The 15,644-nt window shown below is 38.1% G+C and overlaps 1 protein-coding gene across 1 annotated transcript in view; it reads right to left on the bottom strand.

The window, feature by feature from the left end:
• Positions 1 to 15,644, bottom strand: part of tln2b (talin 2b) — a 104,645-nt gene that overhangs the window by 40,498 nt on the left and 48,503 nt on the right. Inside the window, 11 exon segments of the mRNA XM_032582982.1 lie at positions 530 to 628; positions 865 to 1,079; positions 2,004 to 2,112; positions 2,351 to 2,464; positions 2,674 to 2,857; positions 6,217 to 6,293; positions 6,404 to 6,505; positions 8,286 to 8,441; positions 10,977 to 11,081; positions 11,245 to 11,308; positions 11,629 to 11,756. Coding sequence (XP_032438873.1) covers positions 530 to 628; positions 865 to 1,079; positions 2,004 to 2,112; positions 2,351 to 2,464; positions 2,674 to 2,857; positions 6,217 to 6,293; positions 6,404 to 6,505; positions 8,286 to 8,441; positions 10,977 to 11,081; positions 11,245 to 11,308; positions 11,629 to 11,756 — 1,353 coding nt within the window.

Here is a 15,644-nt window from a genome sequence, read left to right as displayed (position 1 = left end):
GGTCAGATGTATTGCAACTTGATGGACCCTGACTTGTGATTGACTGAAATTGGCTGATTGTCTTTTCCTGATCAAAGAAAATACCATAGCTAAGCAGTAACAGTTTGATCGAACATCATCACTTAAAGTTAGTTAGTTTCCTCTATCATAAAGAGAAAGTCTTAATTTAACAGAAACCTGCTGGTCTAAGATTTATGAAAATGGTCATTTGTTTTTGTTTAGATTTTGTTATATATCTAAGGAGACATTTAAACTGAGGAGCGTGTTGTAAGAACATGAATTTCTGTCAAATACACAAAGCATTACTAGGGACAGGCTAAATACTACAGGGTTTAAACACTGTATAATCTTTTTACTTTAAAAGCACTCCATCTGATGCTTTGTTTTAAAGTGGCAGGCCAACAATAAAGCCTGAGGTAATTACATAAGAGTGTATTGACATTTTTAAAGGGGGCCAGAGAATATGGGTGTGTGTGTCTTCCTGTTTGGCCGACACAGCCATGGAAACAGTGAGTGGGAGGCGTCCAACCTGGAACTTCTCATCAGTCTCGCCCTCCCCCATGTGACGGAGCAGATCCCCGCTGGCTTGTCCAATGCTTCCTGCTGCAGTCAGCACCGTCTGTCTCGGCTGCACAAGGGTGACATCAGCACATTCATTACACGTGGCTGGCCAGTTCCCACAGAAAACACTCCAGTGTGATCTAAAACAGGATCAAACATCCCTCCCTGGCAAAAAAAAAAAAGGTTCCGACTTGCATCTTCTCTGGGAAATTGTTAAAATTAGCAGATCAGCATTTTGTGTATGTGTGAATTGTGTGGGATTGCAGCTGGGATTCTCAAAGCTGCGCAGTAATCACTGGGTGCCTCACCTCGCCGGCAGCAGGGCTCCACAGACCTGAGCAGATCTGACACTGCTCCTGCCAACATTCTGGCGGCACCCATGAGCTTGTGTCCGCTTCCCACTTCATCTTCCATCAGTGCTGCAAGAAGCTTCACGCCCCTGGACATTTCCGTGAGGTTGGAGGATATGGTAGTGATGGCGCAGCCGACTGCTGTGTAGTCGGTCTCTGTTGGCTCACCTGCAGCGGAGAGACGACCGTCAAATCAGCCAAAAATCAACCTGTGCCTTTGTTGTGCATCTTAATTTGCTGCTGCAGCACTGACTCAGTTCACCACAGGGCAGCTCATGTGTCATTTGCTTTTACACACACATCAGTGTCATGATTAGAGCCTGTTTGAAATGGCTCAATGGAGATAAGGAACTAATAAAGGAAGTGGCTGTGAAGAAGAAAAACTTTGAATTCGATGGTGAGGGGACCTTAGGTGAAATCTAACAGATGGCAAGGTTAGATTAAAACTGGAAACTGGCATTGTACCAAAGAACACGGGGCAGCTGGGAGCGATGAGCTTCAGAGCAGATGTATTAAGATGTATTAATTAGCAGAAACAGAATACCAATAGAGGAAACTAAACCATTACCCAGTCACTGATCAAAACGGACCTAGGAAATGTTACGGCCCTAGGCTTTTTGAGTTTTGCTGCAGGTGTTTGTGTGTCTGCCCTTGTGCTCCTCCTCTGTGCAGGCGTGGCTGATCTGTCCATTCAGAGCACAAAATACGTAGATCTTCCCATTTCCACCTTCGTCGTTGCCCTCGAAGTCCACTCTGCCTCCTGACGCACATTTGATTTCGTCATTGTTTTTGCATCTCAGCACTTCCATATACACACATATCACACATGCAAGTATTTGGATTGTGCCTCTGCTACTGAAATTCACATTCCATTGTAGCTTTTGTTAATAAGTATGCTTTTTCTGCACCTTAAGCACAGCATGGTCTCCCAATTTTGTAATGACCCTGAGCCAGTCGTAACAAGAAACATTCATTAATTCTTATCTCGAAAAATTTGCCCAGGTAGAATGGTATAATGTGACTATTTAAGAAAAAGTAAAAATAACTGAATGGAGCGCCTTTAAAGTGCTTAGTATTTTCCAGGGAACTCACCTGCTGTGAGATTGACCACAGAAGCTGTTCCAGCAGTGATGGCATCAACCTGAGAATGGATTTCATGTTTTGATTCATCCACTTTGTTCTGAACCCAGACCCTGGATGCCTTTTGGAGGAGGAACATAAGAGTCTTAGATATTCATCACAGTAGGAGTTTTTTGATCATTTGTGATTCAAGCCCAAGGCTAGCAAAGAAAATATCATGAATGTTTACAGTCTGCTCTAATACCTAATTATTCTTAAAAATGGGCATAAAGTAAGAGAAGCGAAAATAAAGATCCACTCTGCATTTATCTATCCCAATGTGCACTTCAAAACTGTGAAATGAATATAGTGTAACTCACCAAGTCATGGCCCAGTGGAGGCAGATTATCTACTTGTCCCAGGTCGGCTTGCGCCTGCTGAACAGCCTTCATGCTGCTGTTAATGGTTCCCATTAGAGCCTGCTGGGCTAGACTCTGATAGCAGACACACAAAACACAGACAAAGCATATTTTGTGGAATGAAATCAGGGCTTTCTGTGCATCTTCCAGTAAAGAGCTGCTGAATCATTGTCTAAATAGTCAAATCACATCAAACCTGGAAAATTGTTTGCATCTTCCAAATGATGTTTTGTTTCTTCAGGACTTAAAGAACAAAGGATGTAAAGGTGTGTTATCCTACTCACTAGTGGAGGCATGTGTCCTCTGTGCATCTGTCCTGTGGTGATTTGCTGCTGGGCAGAAGGCATTGTACCTACACTGTAGTTATCAGGGCCACCAATGGAGCCAGAGCGTATAATACCAGGAAGAGCCACTGACCCATGTTCCACACGACCAACCCTATTATACTGCTGTTGCAAAATTGTGGACCTAAAAATACATTTAGAAAAAAATAGGTTAGTGACATAGTTTTTCAGTGTGAAGTTGATTTAAAAGGTAGACACAGGCAGAAGTTATAAGTGGAAACAAAGGTAGCAATTATCCATTGTTGGTGTTTTTTTAAATTTATTTAATCTTTGGTCCAAACTGTTGTCATAATGTTTGGGACTTTGGTTTTGTGTTTTTGCTTTGTATTACGATTTGTCAAGCTTTGTTTTTCACGTTTACCCCATTCCTTAGTTTTATGATCCCTTGTGCTTTTGTTCTGTAACTTAGTATTTCTTATATTCTGGTCCCCTTCCTTTTGTATTATGCTTGCCTGAGTGAAATTGTTTATTTTCACCTGCCTGCGTCCTCCATGCATTTGAGTCCTGCTCTTCACCATTTCATGATCATTTTAGCTAAATAATCAACATCTCTTGGGGATACACTATGGACCACAGCAATGTAGTTTATATAGCTAAAGAAAAAAGAAAGGAGTTGAATATTTTGAAATCATAATGTTGTTTCCACCACCATCATCTTTCAAAGTATGGTTAGTGTATACGGGGTAATGTTAGTTTCCCTTGTCCAATATTGTTTTGCATATAAGTCAGAAAGTTCTATCTTGGTCTCAACCAAACAGAGTGCCTTCATCCACAAGTTTGCTGTGTCATTTTTATGGCTGGTGCTAAAATGCAACTGACATTTTTTGAACAAAGACTTTGATTCGGCAAAAGGCGAAGTGGTCTCATTTTTAAGGTGAAATGGGGCCTGAAACTGGTGTACTTCACTTTCCACACAAAGGTTGTGATATATAGAAAACAAACTTGGTGGGAGAATTTGTAGTCCCCCGTGCAAACTCTGACCTGCTGCATCCATCACCCAGAATTGGCACTGCTAGAAGATTTTGCAATAGGGAGAGTCAGGAAGGAAATCCAAACTATTCGGGCGTTATGTATTGATGCATTCTGCCGCTATATCCTGCAGGGGATAAACGCTTTCCTCTCAGCTGCTGGCTCCTATCCCCCTTTCCAAGCTCCTAGAGTGCAAAGGAGGTGGGCTACCGCTCACAAATTTTATTTGTCACACCACTACTGTGAATACCAAATATGAGATTTTTCCAATTCTCCACTTCACTCACATAGATTTCTCCCATGTGAAATTGTGTTTTCTTCCTCTTTTAACTGACCTGTCAACCATGTCAATTGTTTATTTTTTTTCTTTCTTACAATGCTGTTTGCTCACTGTTTTCTAACAAACCCTCACAGGACAGGTGACTTTGAAAGACAATTAGTTGCACTACATTTTATTAATGGGATTCAAAATGAAATGGGATAGAAACAAATACACCACCACATGGATCTTTTTTCCTTCCACTTCACATTAATAAAATATTTTATGTTTGTTCATTACATAAAATCCCAATAAAATACATTAAATATTGTAGCTGTGTGTAAGGTGGAAAATGTAAAGGAAAATAAATACTTAAGCAGTCAATGGTGTTCAATCAAATGAATATGCTAATGTTTTTGATAATAACATCCCAGAGATTGATTTAGACCAGAAAACATACAAAATGATAATTAGTGCACAACAATGGTCACGCACCAACAATCCTTCTCACAATGAGTAGGCCTCGACAGAGAGAGTACTGCAGAAAAACGGGTTTTCATGTCCAACTCAGCAGATGCTCCCGACTCCATTGGTTAATTACAGCTTGTTTCGAAATGCATCAATTATGTTTTTGCAATGGAAACTTCAACATGAGTCAGCTGGTGCATGCACATGGGGAAATATGACAGCATATTTTATCAGAGAGTAGTTTCAACAGGAGCCATGTGAATTTCCACTGATAATACATTTTTCAATCTCCACTTCTCATTCACACTCCAGTTCTGTAGGAAACCATAAACCCAAATGTAGAGATAGATTGTCTCACGATTGCAGTGAAGCTTTTTCCTGCCTCCTCTCTACACCATCCTTGTGCGTCTGACCCCGAAATCAATCTTACTAAACATGGATGTCTTCATTGTTTATGCTTCTATGCCTCCCGACAGGAGGAGAGAAGACTGCAGGGAGATGAGACTTTTCATAATATAGATAAGACCAAGATATATATTCATCCATTACTCATAAAAATGTGGTACCATTTAGCATCTCTTTATAAACCAGCTAGGAACACAAAATGATTTTACAGAAATGTGAAGATTTCTCGGGGCTGCACAGTGGCGCAGTTGGTAGCACTGTTGCCTTGCAGCAAGAAGGTCCTGGGTTCGATTCCCGGCCGGGGTCTTTCTGCATGGAGTTTGCATGTTCTCCCTGTGCATGCGTGGGTTCTCTCCGGGTACTCCGGCTTCCTCCCACAGTCCAAAAACATGACTGTCAGGTCAATTGGTTTCTCTAAATTCTCCCTAGGTGTGAGTGTGTGTGTGCATGGTTGTTTGTCCTGTATGTCTCTGTGTTGCCCTGCGACAGACTGGCGACCTGTCCAGGGTGTACCCTGCCTCTCGCCCGGAACGTAGCTGGAGATAGGCACCAGCAACCCTCCCGACCCCATTAGGGACAAGGGTGAACAGAAAATGGATGGATGGATGGATGAAGATTTCTCACTCAACGTTCAAGCTTGGAAAAAAGCACATCCTAAATAAATAACGTTTGTCTCAAGAATCCATTTATATGTAGCATCCTAATTATCTCCTCAGGTAGAAGAGACTGAACGATGAAAGAAAAGGTGAGCAGGAAAAAAGTACACACTCAAATTTCTTTTTCTATTCTACTTTTTCAATAGTGTGTAGGAGTTCTGAAAGTAAAATGAGAAGAAACAGAGTCTAAATGCAGAATAAAACATGCTTTTATTTCAGTGGCTCAACTACGGTTAGGATCATACCCCTGGTTTTGCAAAACACCAAGATGAGATGATCTTTATAAATCAATGTTGCCATAACTGTTTATTAGACTTATTAACACTATTTATTTACTTTAACAATTTGTGGCTGGGTTAGTGCAAGTGGACCAGACGCTAAAAGTGGGAATGACTGGTCTAATAAACTAGTATTAATAACTTAATTTATGTTTTATTTCTTAACTTACAAATGATGCAGCTTATTTTGTCCACTATGCAATACTTAAATGGTCTTAATCTGACAGACTTTCTACTAACAAACAGAAAAAACACACATTTCATAAAACTATCTTGAAATCCATAGGGTTGTGTTTGTGTTTAAGTCTGACATATCTCTCTTTCTATAACTATAAATACACAGGCAATTAAGCAGCAAAACACAAATGCATCGAGACTCACCACAATACAGTATGTTTGTAAATAAGAATGGTCAGTATCTACAGGGATTAGTACAACCAGTACTTACTTCTTTGGGGAAACAGATTCCTCCAGCATTGTGGATTCCTCGTCCCCCTCAAGGCCAAATCGGTCCTTACTCTGCTTCTGCATTGGAAAGACAGAACACCAAGCACTGTTGATTGTTTGAAGAGACTCTTGGAATGCACAGAAACATTGCAGTAATTTAAATAAGGCTTCCTTTTTAATGCTCTTACCTTTTTAAGAATGATGTCGATGTATCCTGCAATAAGCTGGGATATCTGTTCACCTTCTGTTGTCTGGACAGAGTAGTAACTTTCCTGATATTCTCCAAAATCCTTTTTAAAACAAGAGAAACAGTGTTATTATGCTACAGTGTACTGTCATCTGTCTTAATGCAAAATAATTTAGCTTCAACTGGAGGAAGGAAGTGTGCAAATGTGTTCAGATTAAAAAAATGCATCACTGAGGGTTAGGGTCTGAATAAATTTGGCAGTACTTTCATCATTTCCGACTCTCAAGGAAAAAGACTGGCTTCTGTAGAACATCCTATTTCTCCAAAGAGTTGATTTCATGTGAGATGTAGTGGATCTGAAAAGTTCTTACTTCAAAGCACTCAGTAGAAACACAAGAGTTAGTATTTTTATTTGAAATGAATGCTGGCAAACATACCTTAGAAGTTCTTTTTTTGTTGTTTTTTAAATTTGCATTTTCTATTAATCTTTCAATGAACTAAGCCCATCCAGCAGCAGAGGAAAACAACTATAAGGATTTAAAAGAAAACCAGTTTTTTAGATATATAATACATCTAAATTCTGCTCATTCTCCCCCTTTAGCTTATTGTTAACTCCAACATAATAGCTGTCTAGCATTGTGAAAATGTTACATTTTAATATATCTTATAGCATATAATGCAATACCACTATGCATTTGAATGTATGCATAAAACAGAGAGAATGAGAAATAGAGAAGTACATTTCTAATGGGGTCGGTAATATGGAGTTAACATCAGACATTGGTAATCATTCAATTAATTTAACATATCTAGATGACCTTATAAATGTGTGTAAAAATAGATTAAGTATTGAACACACATGAAGTTTATTCAATACAAAAAATTTGTTACTGACACCTTCAGCTGGGATTTTGGGTATGCACTGCTCAAGGTTCCTGATAATTCTTCTTGGAGCATTCAGAGGTTTAAATGATATTGTTTAAGACTGTACCCCTTTGCATGAGATTTGTTGTGTTTTAGAGTCTGCATCATTCCCCTGCAGTCATTCCATCATTGTCTGTCATCTGATTGACTTTCTCTAACTGAACATTACATTTAGAGCGGTACAGCGAACTCACCCCACCCTGATGTCATCAGGCTGTGATAATGAAAGAGTGTTGAACATGAGAATAGTGTTTTAAAGGAGTATACCATCGACTGCTGGCAGATGCCTACATCAACATTACCAATATGCACTAAGATGGGGAAGTTTATATTTAGCTTAACAGGATAAATGTTCTAAGCTGGCAAAATGAGAACATTTAATTTTAAATTGCATTATTTTGACATTTATTGACTTGCTTCTAAAAAACCATGTCATCATAATAGTTTCATAGTCATAAACATTGGATTTGGACATAGTTTAGCAATTGCAGGATCATCATCTGCAGTGCATAAAGTTATTGTAGCTCAATCACATTATAACTAAGACCTTTTCAACCTTCTTGGTTTGACTGATGTATGTTTGCAAAAAGGTCAGAATTATGAGTGTTTTTAATGCTATACTCACCATAGTATGCTTCTTGAGCAATACTTCGGTAATGAGAAACCTTTTCAAAGGCCATTATGTAGGACTGAAGCAGCTGACATAATTAGCACTGCACTTATTCCCTGTATCTTTTCATTTTCTTTCACATAATTCCCAATCAAATTTGCCTGATTGTGTTTGTTCACCTAGATTACATGAGTTGTTACAGACATGTGACGTAAATTCCACACCAACAGGCTATTTTAAGTATATTTACAGAGAAAAGCATTGGCGTTTCTTTTTATTTCCCCACTGTTTAAGATTAGGAGCGGTCTGAAAATAGTGCTGAGGACTTGCACAGTCAGTCCCACTGTACCAAGGTAAAACTCTTCGGGGAGGCTGCCCATCTCTTGACTGTTGTCAGGGGCCATTCCTGTACCACATCCTTCGTCTTCTCATCCACTCGCATCACTGACTCTTTGGTTATCCCCAGCAGCCTTGGGACCAGCTTATTTTTACCCTTCATCTTTTCCTGTCAAAAGGAAAACATCAGTCAAAAAAAGAGAAAAAAAAACAACTCAGCTAGACACCTACACAGATGATTCATGCAAGATAAAAATGCAAAAATACTGGTGCCATTCAGCTGCTGCTGCTGTAATACAGATGTTGGATCTGTTTCTCTGAGCTTCAAATGGTTGAAGTGGGGGAGGGAAGCTGCGAAGTGACCCGAACTGCTCTGGCTTGTTTAACTGCTGCTTTATTGAACAGGGTCTCCAAAGGTTTAAGTCACTGTCAGCACAGCAGCATGGAGCCTCCACCAGCTCTGCTGCCCACTGAAAATCTATCACAACTCACTTCAAACACTGAGCGTAAACTTAGCTGCCCTTCAGAGGTGGAGAAGATGAAAAAATTAGCAGTGTGGTGGAGATGCAAAGGTCATATTTATTTATATATATGCTGTATATATATAGAAAGAGGGAAACATTCGTTTCACTTTATCACAGGGTCAGAACTTTAGACAATAGCACAAACCCAGAACACGTCTTATTTGGAGGGCCCTTAAACCCAAGGGCAGATAACATTATACTAGTGTCCTTTCCATATTTATGCAAGCGTTGATTGTTTCAGGTTCCATTATTTAAACATCATAATTTTCAAGGCTTCATTCAAACAGTTCCTTTCTAATTTAAAGTGGAAAAATGATTTATTGTGTCATTTAGATTAACATGCCTGAGCAAGAAAATGCAATTAAGGCATTACAGCATACACACCAGCACACATGACTGCAGCAAACCTACATTTAGCACACATAACTGAATGAGTGCAATTACTTTCGGGAACTGTAATTTTTTTTCCTCTTTGTGTTTATGTGTTTACAGCAATACAAAGCTTTTGGCCTCCGAAAAACTGCAGTGATTAAAGACTCACAGATGAGAAATGGCGGGTTCCAGAAAAACACTCCAACAATGCCAGGCCTGCGCTTTTCCTTTTGCAAACATCAACAGCTGAGTGCAGCGAGAGTAAATTATTTAGCAGAGTCTTGAAATCTCCATCACTACCTCTTCCCTTTGAACACAGGCAGAGCTTGTGCATACACGTTTCCATCACAGCATACAGACAAATTACTTGAACCCAGCTGTGAGCTTTAACCATCAAGCTAAAAATGTAATTTATTATCCATCAAAACTATGCTCCTTCTGGCTTTGCCCCCTTTATTTCACAAATATGTGACAAAATGGGAGAGCTGTCAGAAAACACTAGTTTGCTTGCAAACTTTATTCTGTTCATTTGCTGTGTTTCCATTCCACTTCCACTATAAAACTAGAGCAGAACAGAACAGCTATTGTTACAAGCTTCTACTCATAAGCCTTCTATTTGACGTAATAATGGGACTGTAGGTGCTGCCAGGCTTGCCGTCCATACCTGTTTAAGCACACAGGCTATCACAGAGAGTATCTAATACTTCATAATCACAGCGGACGGTTGCTGCAATAGTGACATTACATGCCTACGCTTAACTGGCACTGGCCAATTACAATAACATGAAAACTCTGGCATTATCTACTGTATATATTTGGTCTGGATTACAATGAACGATGCAATCCCACCTGTTAAACTTAATCTTTAACAAGATTATTTATTACTGCTAATTAAAAGTAAACACCTGAAACACAAACAGAATGCATGACAAAAAAAAAGTAAAAGTATTCAACCCAAAACCGTATGTGGTCAATCACATAGGGTTTTATGTGACTGACCAGCACAAAACAGTGCACAGTTGTGAAGTGGAAGGAAACTAATTTTCTTTTTTCTTTTTTTCCTCCTTATATAATATATCAAGTATAATAAATATATTTTGGGGTATGTCCATACCAGCATTGCATCTCTAGAGATTGAACACTTTGCCCTGTGGTTTATACAAGAGCTTCAGCTTAGTCATTTTGAATTGAGAGTGTCTGTGAACATCAGCTTTCAGTTCTTGCCACAAATTTAGGCTGGACTGTGATCGGACAATTGCAACACATGATTATGCCTTTGTTTACAGGATTGCCCTGTGTTTACCTCCTTCTGTCTCCTTTTTACCTATGACTAGATTCCCTTTCCTTCCTAAGGAAAATCCAAAGGTCAAAAAAGCTATGTTTTGGTCTTAGCTAAATCCAACCAGCAAATAGGAACTCTTATGGATTTCTTTCAACAGTAACTTTCTTCTTGTCATTCTTTCCAAGTGCCAAAATGTGGAAGTGCTTGACTAGTAATTTTCCCGTAGACAGATTTTTCCACCGGAGTTATAAATCTCTCTTTCTTGGTCTTCACATGAAATCTCAATAGAGAAAAATCCATTGATATTTGTGATTTTAACATGAAAAATGTGGCCAAGGTGTAGTTGTATGAATACTTTTGCAAGATATTTTCATCCACTGCGGCAAAGCACAGTAATGATTAAAAACAGTAATAAATATATCTTAAGCTACAAAATAATTTGAAAAATGCAAAGTATGAGTGAAAATAATTTTTTACACATATTTAAAACTTTCATGGATTTATTTCGCAATATTTTAGCTCTTACCTTGACGAGGAAGAAGGACACTCCATATGTTGGCAGAGACCTGGCAAGCTTCACATACTTCACTTTGCCTTCGATTTCTGACATTTCTCCACAGTTTTTATGTTCCTGGAAGAAAACAACAGTTATGACATTGCAAAACAAGTTTTTAAATACTGTGGTCTACATTTTATGTGAGTAGTTTCTTGATTGACAAAATAGCTGGAATTTCTGAGGAGTTCTGAAGACAATATATTTCAGAAATGCAACACTTATGACACTCAACACATACTTGGAATATTTTCTTCTCAGACCCTCGTTGCTTGATGTACTCTTTAGGGAGGAACTCTTTCAGGCTGGAAAGATAAATTGAATGTTTGCATAGTTACTCACTTAGCAGGCAGCCAGTTCCTTTCCTATTAACATACCTCCAAATATGAGGTCATTCTTTGTATCTATGTTTCAGAAAACAGTTGTAAGAGCTGACATCAGCCGTGAGCTTTCCACTGCAGGAAATCCCTGCGGTAAGAGTGTGTACTGAAGGAGACGATAACTACCATACAGCTCTGAGCTGAACATAAAAAAATAAATAAATAAACACTAACATTGTTTTTTTTTTTCTTCTTCTTTTCCTGAATGGTGGCTTAAACTAATCTTTTAAATGAGAAAATCTTACTCCAGGAATCCAGGCTTGTGTTTGTGCTCCACGTGGGGTCCAAACTGGATCTGAGCCTGTATCCCTGCAAACTCACAGGCTTTGTCAAAGGAAACAGGGTGGGATCCATTCAATATATCATCCCTAGCCTGGAGGAGACACAAGGACAGAGAGCAGAGACGGATTAGATGAGACACACATCTCATGAAAAAAATAAAAAATACTAAAAAAGCATCAGTACCATCCTAAATTCATTCAACAGAACTCTAAAAGAAGCCCCTCCACTGAATGACTTAGAGGCAATCAGGTCTGAAGATTGTGCAATTGTGAGATTCTCCACCTGTATCTATCACTTTCCATGAAAACAAACAGCCAGGGCAAAGAGAGAATTAGTCAATGAAGCAGTCAAGAGGCCCTCGGCTGCTTCTTTGAGGAGTTGTGGAGATACACAGCTCCAAGAGGGCTGCTGAACAGAAAATGCACACCACACTTTTCAAATTTTTTATCTGTAAAATATATTTCAAGGGGGATGCATCATATTCCATCCACTTCACAATTATACAATACTTCGTGTAGGTGTACAATGTAAAATCAGACCACAATCTGTGGAAAATTGTATTTTCACTTACATTATGCTGAGAAATGCATATGGTGTTATATTGTCTTTCTATAGAACAGTTGGCCCCCAATTAAATTCCAAAGAAAATTAATTAATTAAGAATTTTTCTTCCTGGCTAGCAAAGGAGGCATGTCTCAAAGCCACACTCTTTACAATATCTTCCAAATTTGATGGGGAGAGAAAAGCCTTTGTTGACATGTTTCAAATGTTTCCCCTGTGCGTTGGTTTCTCCAGGGGGCAGTCAGCTCTCCTTCACTCTCCCTTTCTTGTTCACTGCTGCAAATTTAATGGCCTCAAGAGCTGAGAGGCCATGCTGACAGTGAGGGAGACTCTATCCATGCTTTTAGCATTGGCATATCAGTGCACAGCGTGGACTCAGCTCATTCTTACGTCCTGTTGCATCAATAAAAGCCTAAGCAGCAGCTTACTGCTGTAATGAGGACAACAATGTCCTCTCCTCACAATCATGTCCTTCGCCGAGTGCAATTCACTGTGAAGCACATAAGCTCTTGGCAAACATAAGAAGATGTGCTAAAATTAGTCCTCACACATGCCTTTCACACTGATATGCACCGATCACTAGAAGGGGTTACACAAATTAAGATGCTAGGAATAATAAGAGACACTCATTTTGCAGCAAGTATGACTTGCAGACACAGAGAGTACAAAGTGCTTTGAAAATTATTTAGCAAATAAAACAAAAAAACAATGGGAAAAATATGTGAAGAGAAAAAAAACTAAGCTTCCTGTATAAGCTTCTAAAATGTATTCATACATCTCAAAATTTTTGAATTTTTTAACTTATTGTGTATTTGTACTTCCCCGTATTTTTAGGTATTCTAAAAAGATTTTGTTATGAATGAAAGCAAATAAACTGTTTTTATTTCCATAACTACAAATAATAAATTTACTGCCCTTGACTATGACACCACTAAATTAGTAAAGCACACCACAAATTTGGGGTGGGGTGTTGCTAGGTTCAACTCCCAGTTGGACAAAGACCCTAAACATACAGCTACAGGCATATTCTATATTCATGTTAGAACAAAGCATGATCCTGTGTTAGAATGGCCAAGGCTAAATTCAGATATAAAACCAGTTGAGAATCTGTGGGACTGAAGAAAAAAAACAAAAAAAACAGATTTTGACAAATCCTTTCTATCCAATCAGGCTGAGATTAACCTATTTTTTCAAAAACAACAGGCAAAAATTGTCAGTCTCTAGATGTGCAAAGCTGGTAGAGGCACACCCCAGAGCATTTGTAGATGAAACTGCAGTAAAAGGGGTTACATTTTGACTCAGGGAAGCTGAATGCAAATACACATCACACGTTTCAGATTTTTATTTTTAATACATGTTTTATACTATCATTTTCCTTCCATTTCACAGTAATGAACTTTTCATATTGGTCTGTCACGTTTTCTTTTTTTTTTTTTAAATGAGTCCAGGTTTTTGAAGCTAAAATACTTATGGTGAAAAATAGGTAACTAATGTGATTCAGAAAAAAAATAGATGAAGGATGCCTTTAAATATAAATTACAGTTAGAGTCTCTGTATTTTTTATAAAAAAATATTACTAAACTGCATAGGAACAGTTAGATAAATGTGATATAAATATTGATATTTTCAATTTCTAAAAATAATACTTATACAAGAAGTAAAAACCGATGTAGGCTGATTAGTATGCATTCTGGGCTGTGATTATGCGGAGGTTAATTAAAACTTATGCTGTGATATGTGTTCATTTAGTATGATGATTAAGAGCTAGAAAATTAAACTTGGCTTGATTAGTTATTGAGGTTGGAGGAGTGAAAGTAGCCGCAGAGCAGGTTCACTAGATGTAGGTTGTGTTTCACAGCAGGTGATAAAAATACTTGCTGAGATGTGTCAGAACGTATATAGTCACAATGAATACCTGTGCAAATATTAACGCAAATAGCTGAAAGCCACAACAAATGTTTATTGTACTGAAAAGAATTTTGATACCTTAAAATTATCCAGGTGAATATGAAGGTTTGCTATGACAAGGCAAGGCAGTAAGGACAGAATCTTAAAACATTTTCACCAAGCTGCATGATTAGGAGTGAAGCATAAGACATCAGGATCCGTGACACACACAGTCTGCCTAAGGCGCCAGCACTGAGGTCAACCAGCACACCACGACCAAGCAGAGCAAAGACTGAAATACTTTTACAAAAATAAATGATGGCAAAGAGAAGAATATGTCAACTGAATCACATGACGGTTGATGGCATTATTAGTAATATGTTGATCCCATTGTCATCTCTTAATTTGCTGAAATATTCAATTTTCAAACAATCAAATATGCTTAGAAAATGGTAAAAACTTGTTGAATAATTAAACTTTGTTAGATTACAGATCTGTGGATGATATTGTAACACTAAAGACTGTTCTGCTAAAAAATGAAAATGAGAAAATAGGAACACTTATCTGTCTTGATTTCTGGAGAGTTCAATTCATTATAATGCAGCTCATTTCAATTTTCTTTATATTCCACTGAATCATGATACACATCATAACCAGGACACTTTCAATGGCAAACAGATACGTCTTCCAACAGGTTGAGGCCTCTTTGGTCAAAATTCAGTTCAAATTAATCAAGTTATTGCTAAACCAATTCAGTCACATTCAGATTGAACTGCATACATCATTCCACATGTATTGTAGAATCAAAGTCAGTTGGTCATATAATCTTTGGTAAGGAAACCCTATCAGTTGCTTTAGGTGTCAATTTACTGGAGAACATTGGAAATATTTTAAAGTACAAAGGTTTTCTCTGATCTTGAAATTTAAAAATAATGGGAGTTTACAAGAAGCAAAATGTTAATTTAAGTTGGATTTAAAACTATGAAACCCCAAGATTATGATCAAGTAGATATTTGAATATCAGAAGAGGAGCTGCAATTTGTGAGTAAAACATTTAACATCATAAAGACTTGCAAAAGTGGCTGTTCCAGAGTGTGTCCCCTACATATTTCCAAAACACATTTTACTTCTCCATCTCTGGTTTTTAACCGACATTTTCAATGTATTTCACCACCATGTTATAAAAAAAATTACTTGTGCTGCTTTAACACCTCTTATCTTTGAAAGCAAGAAGATTGGTGGAATAATAAATGTAAGTAATTAGTGTCTACTGCTTTGCTAGATCTGTAGTTGATGCTATCTTACTGTCCCTGCAGGCTTCGCTGACACACCTTTAAAGAATACATGCCACAGCATTATTTACTGGCTGCAGATTTGCTTTCATTACAATCTTTAGAGCCCAAAGTATTGCAGTAATGTAGAGCTATGCAGTCTCAGCCCCCTAGTTAATAGTTTGCATGACTTCATCTGTGTTGCTAAATATGATACTGCATAAGTACAACAAAATGTGCATATGAGCCAACAGTGTTCT

Source organism: Xiphophorus hellerii, chromosome 2 (assembly GCF_003331165.1).
Source record: "Xiphophorus hellerii strain 12219 chromosome 2, Xiphophorus_hellerii-4.1, whole genome shotgun sequence".
In the NCBI taxonomy this organism is placed as follows: domain Eukaryota; kingdom Metazoa; phylum Chordata; class Actinopteri; order Cyprinodontiformes; family Poeciliidae; genus Xiphophorus; species Xiphophorus hellerii.
Note: the sequence above shows the minus strand (reverse complement) of the source record. Positions and strands in the feature narration are given on the sequence as shown.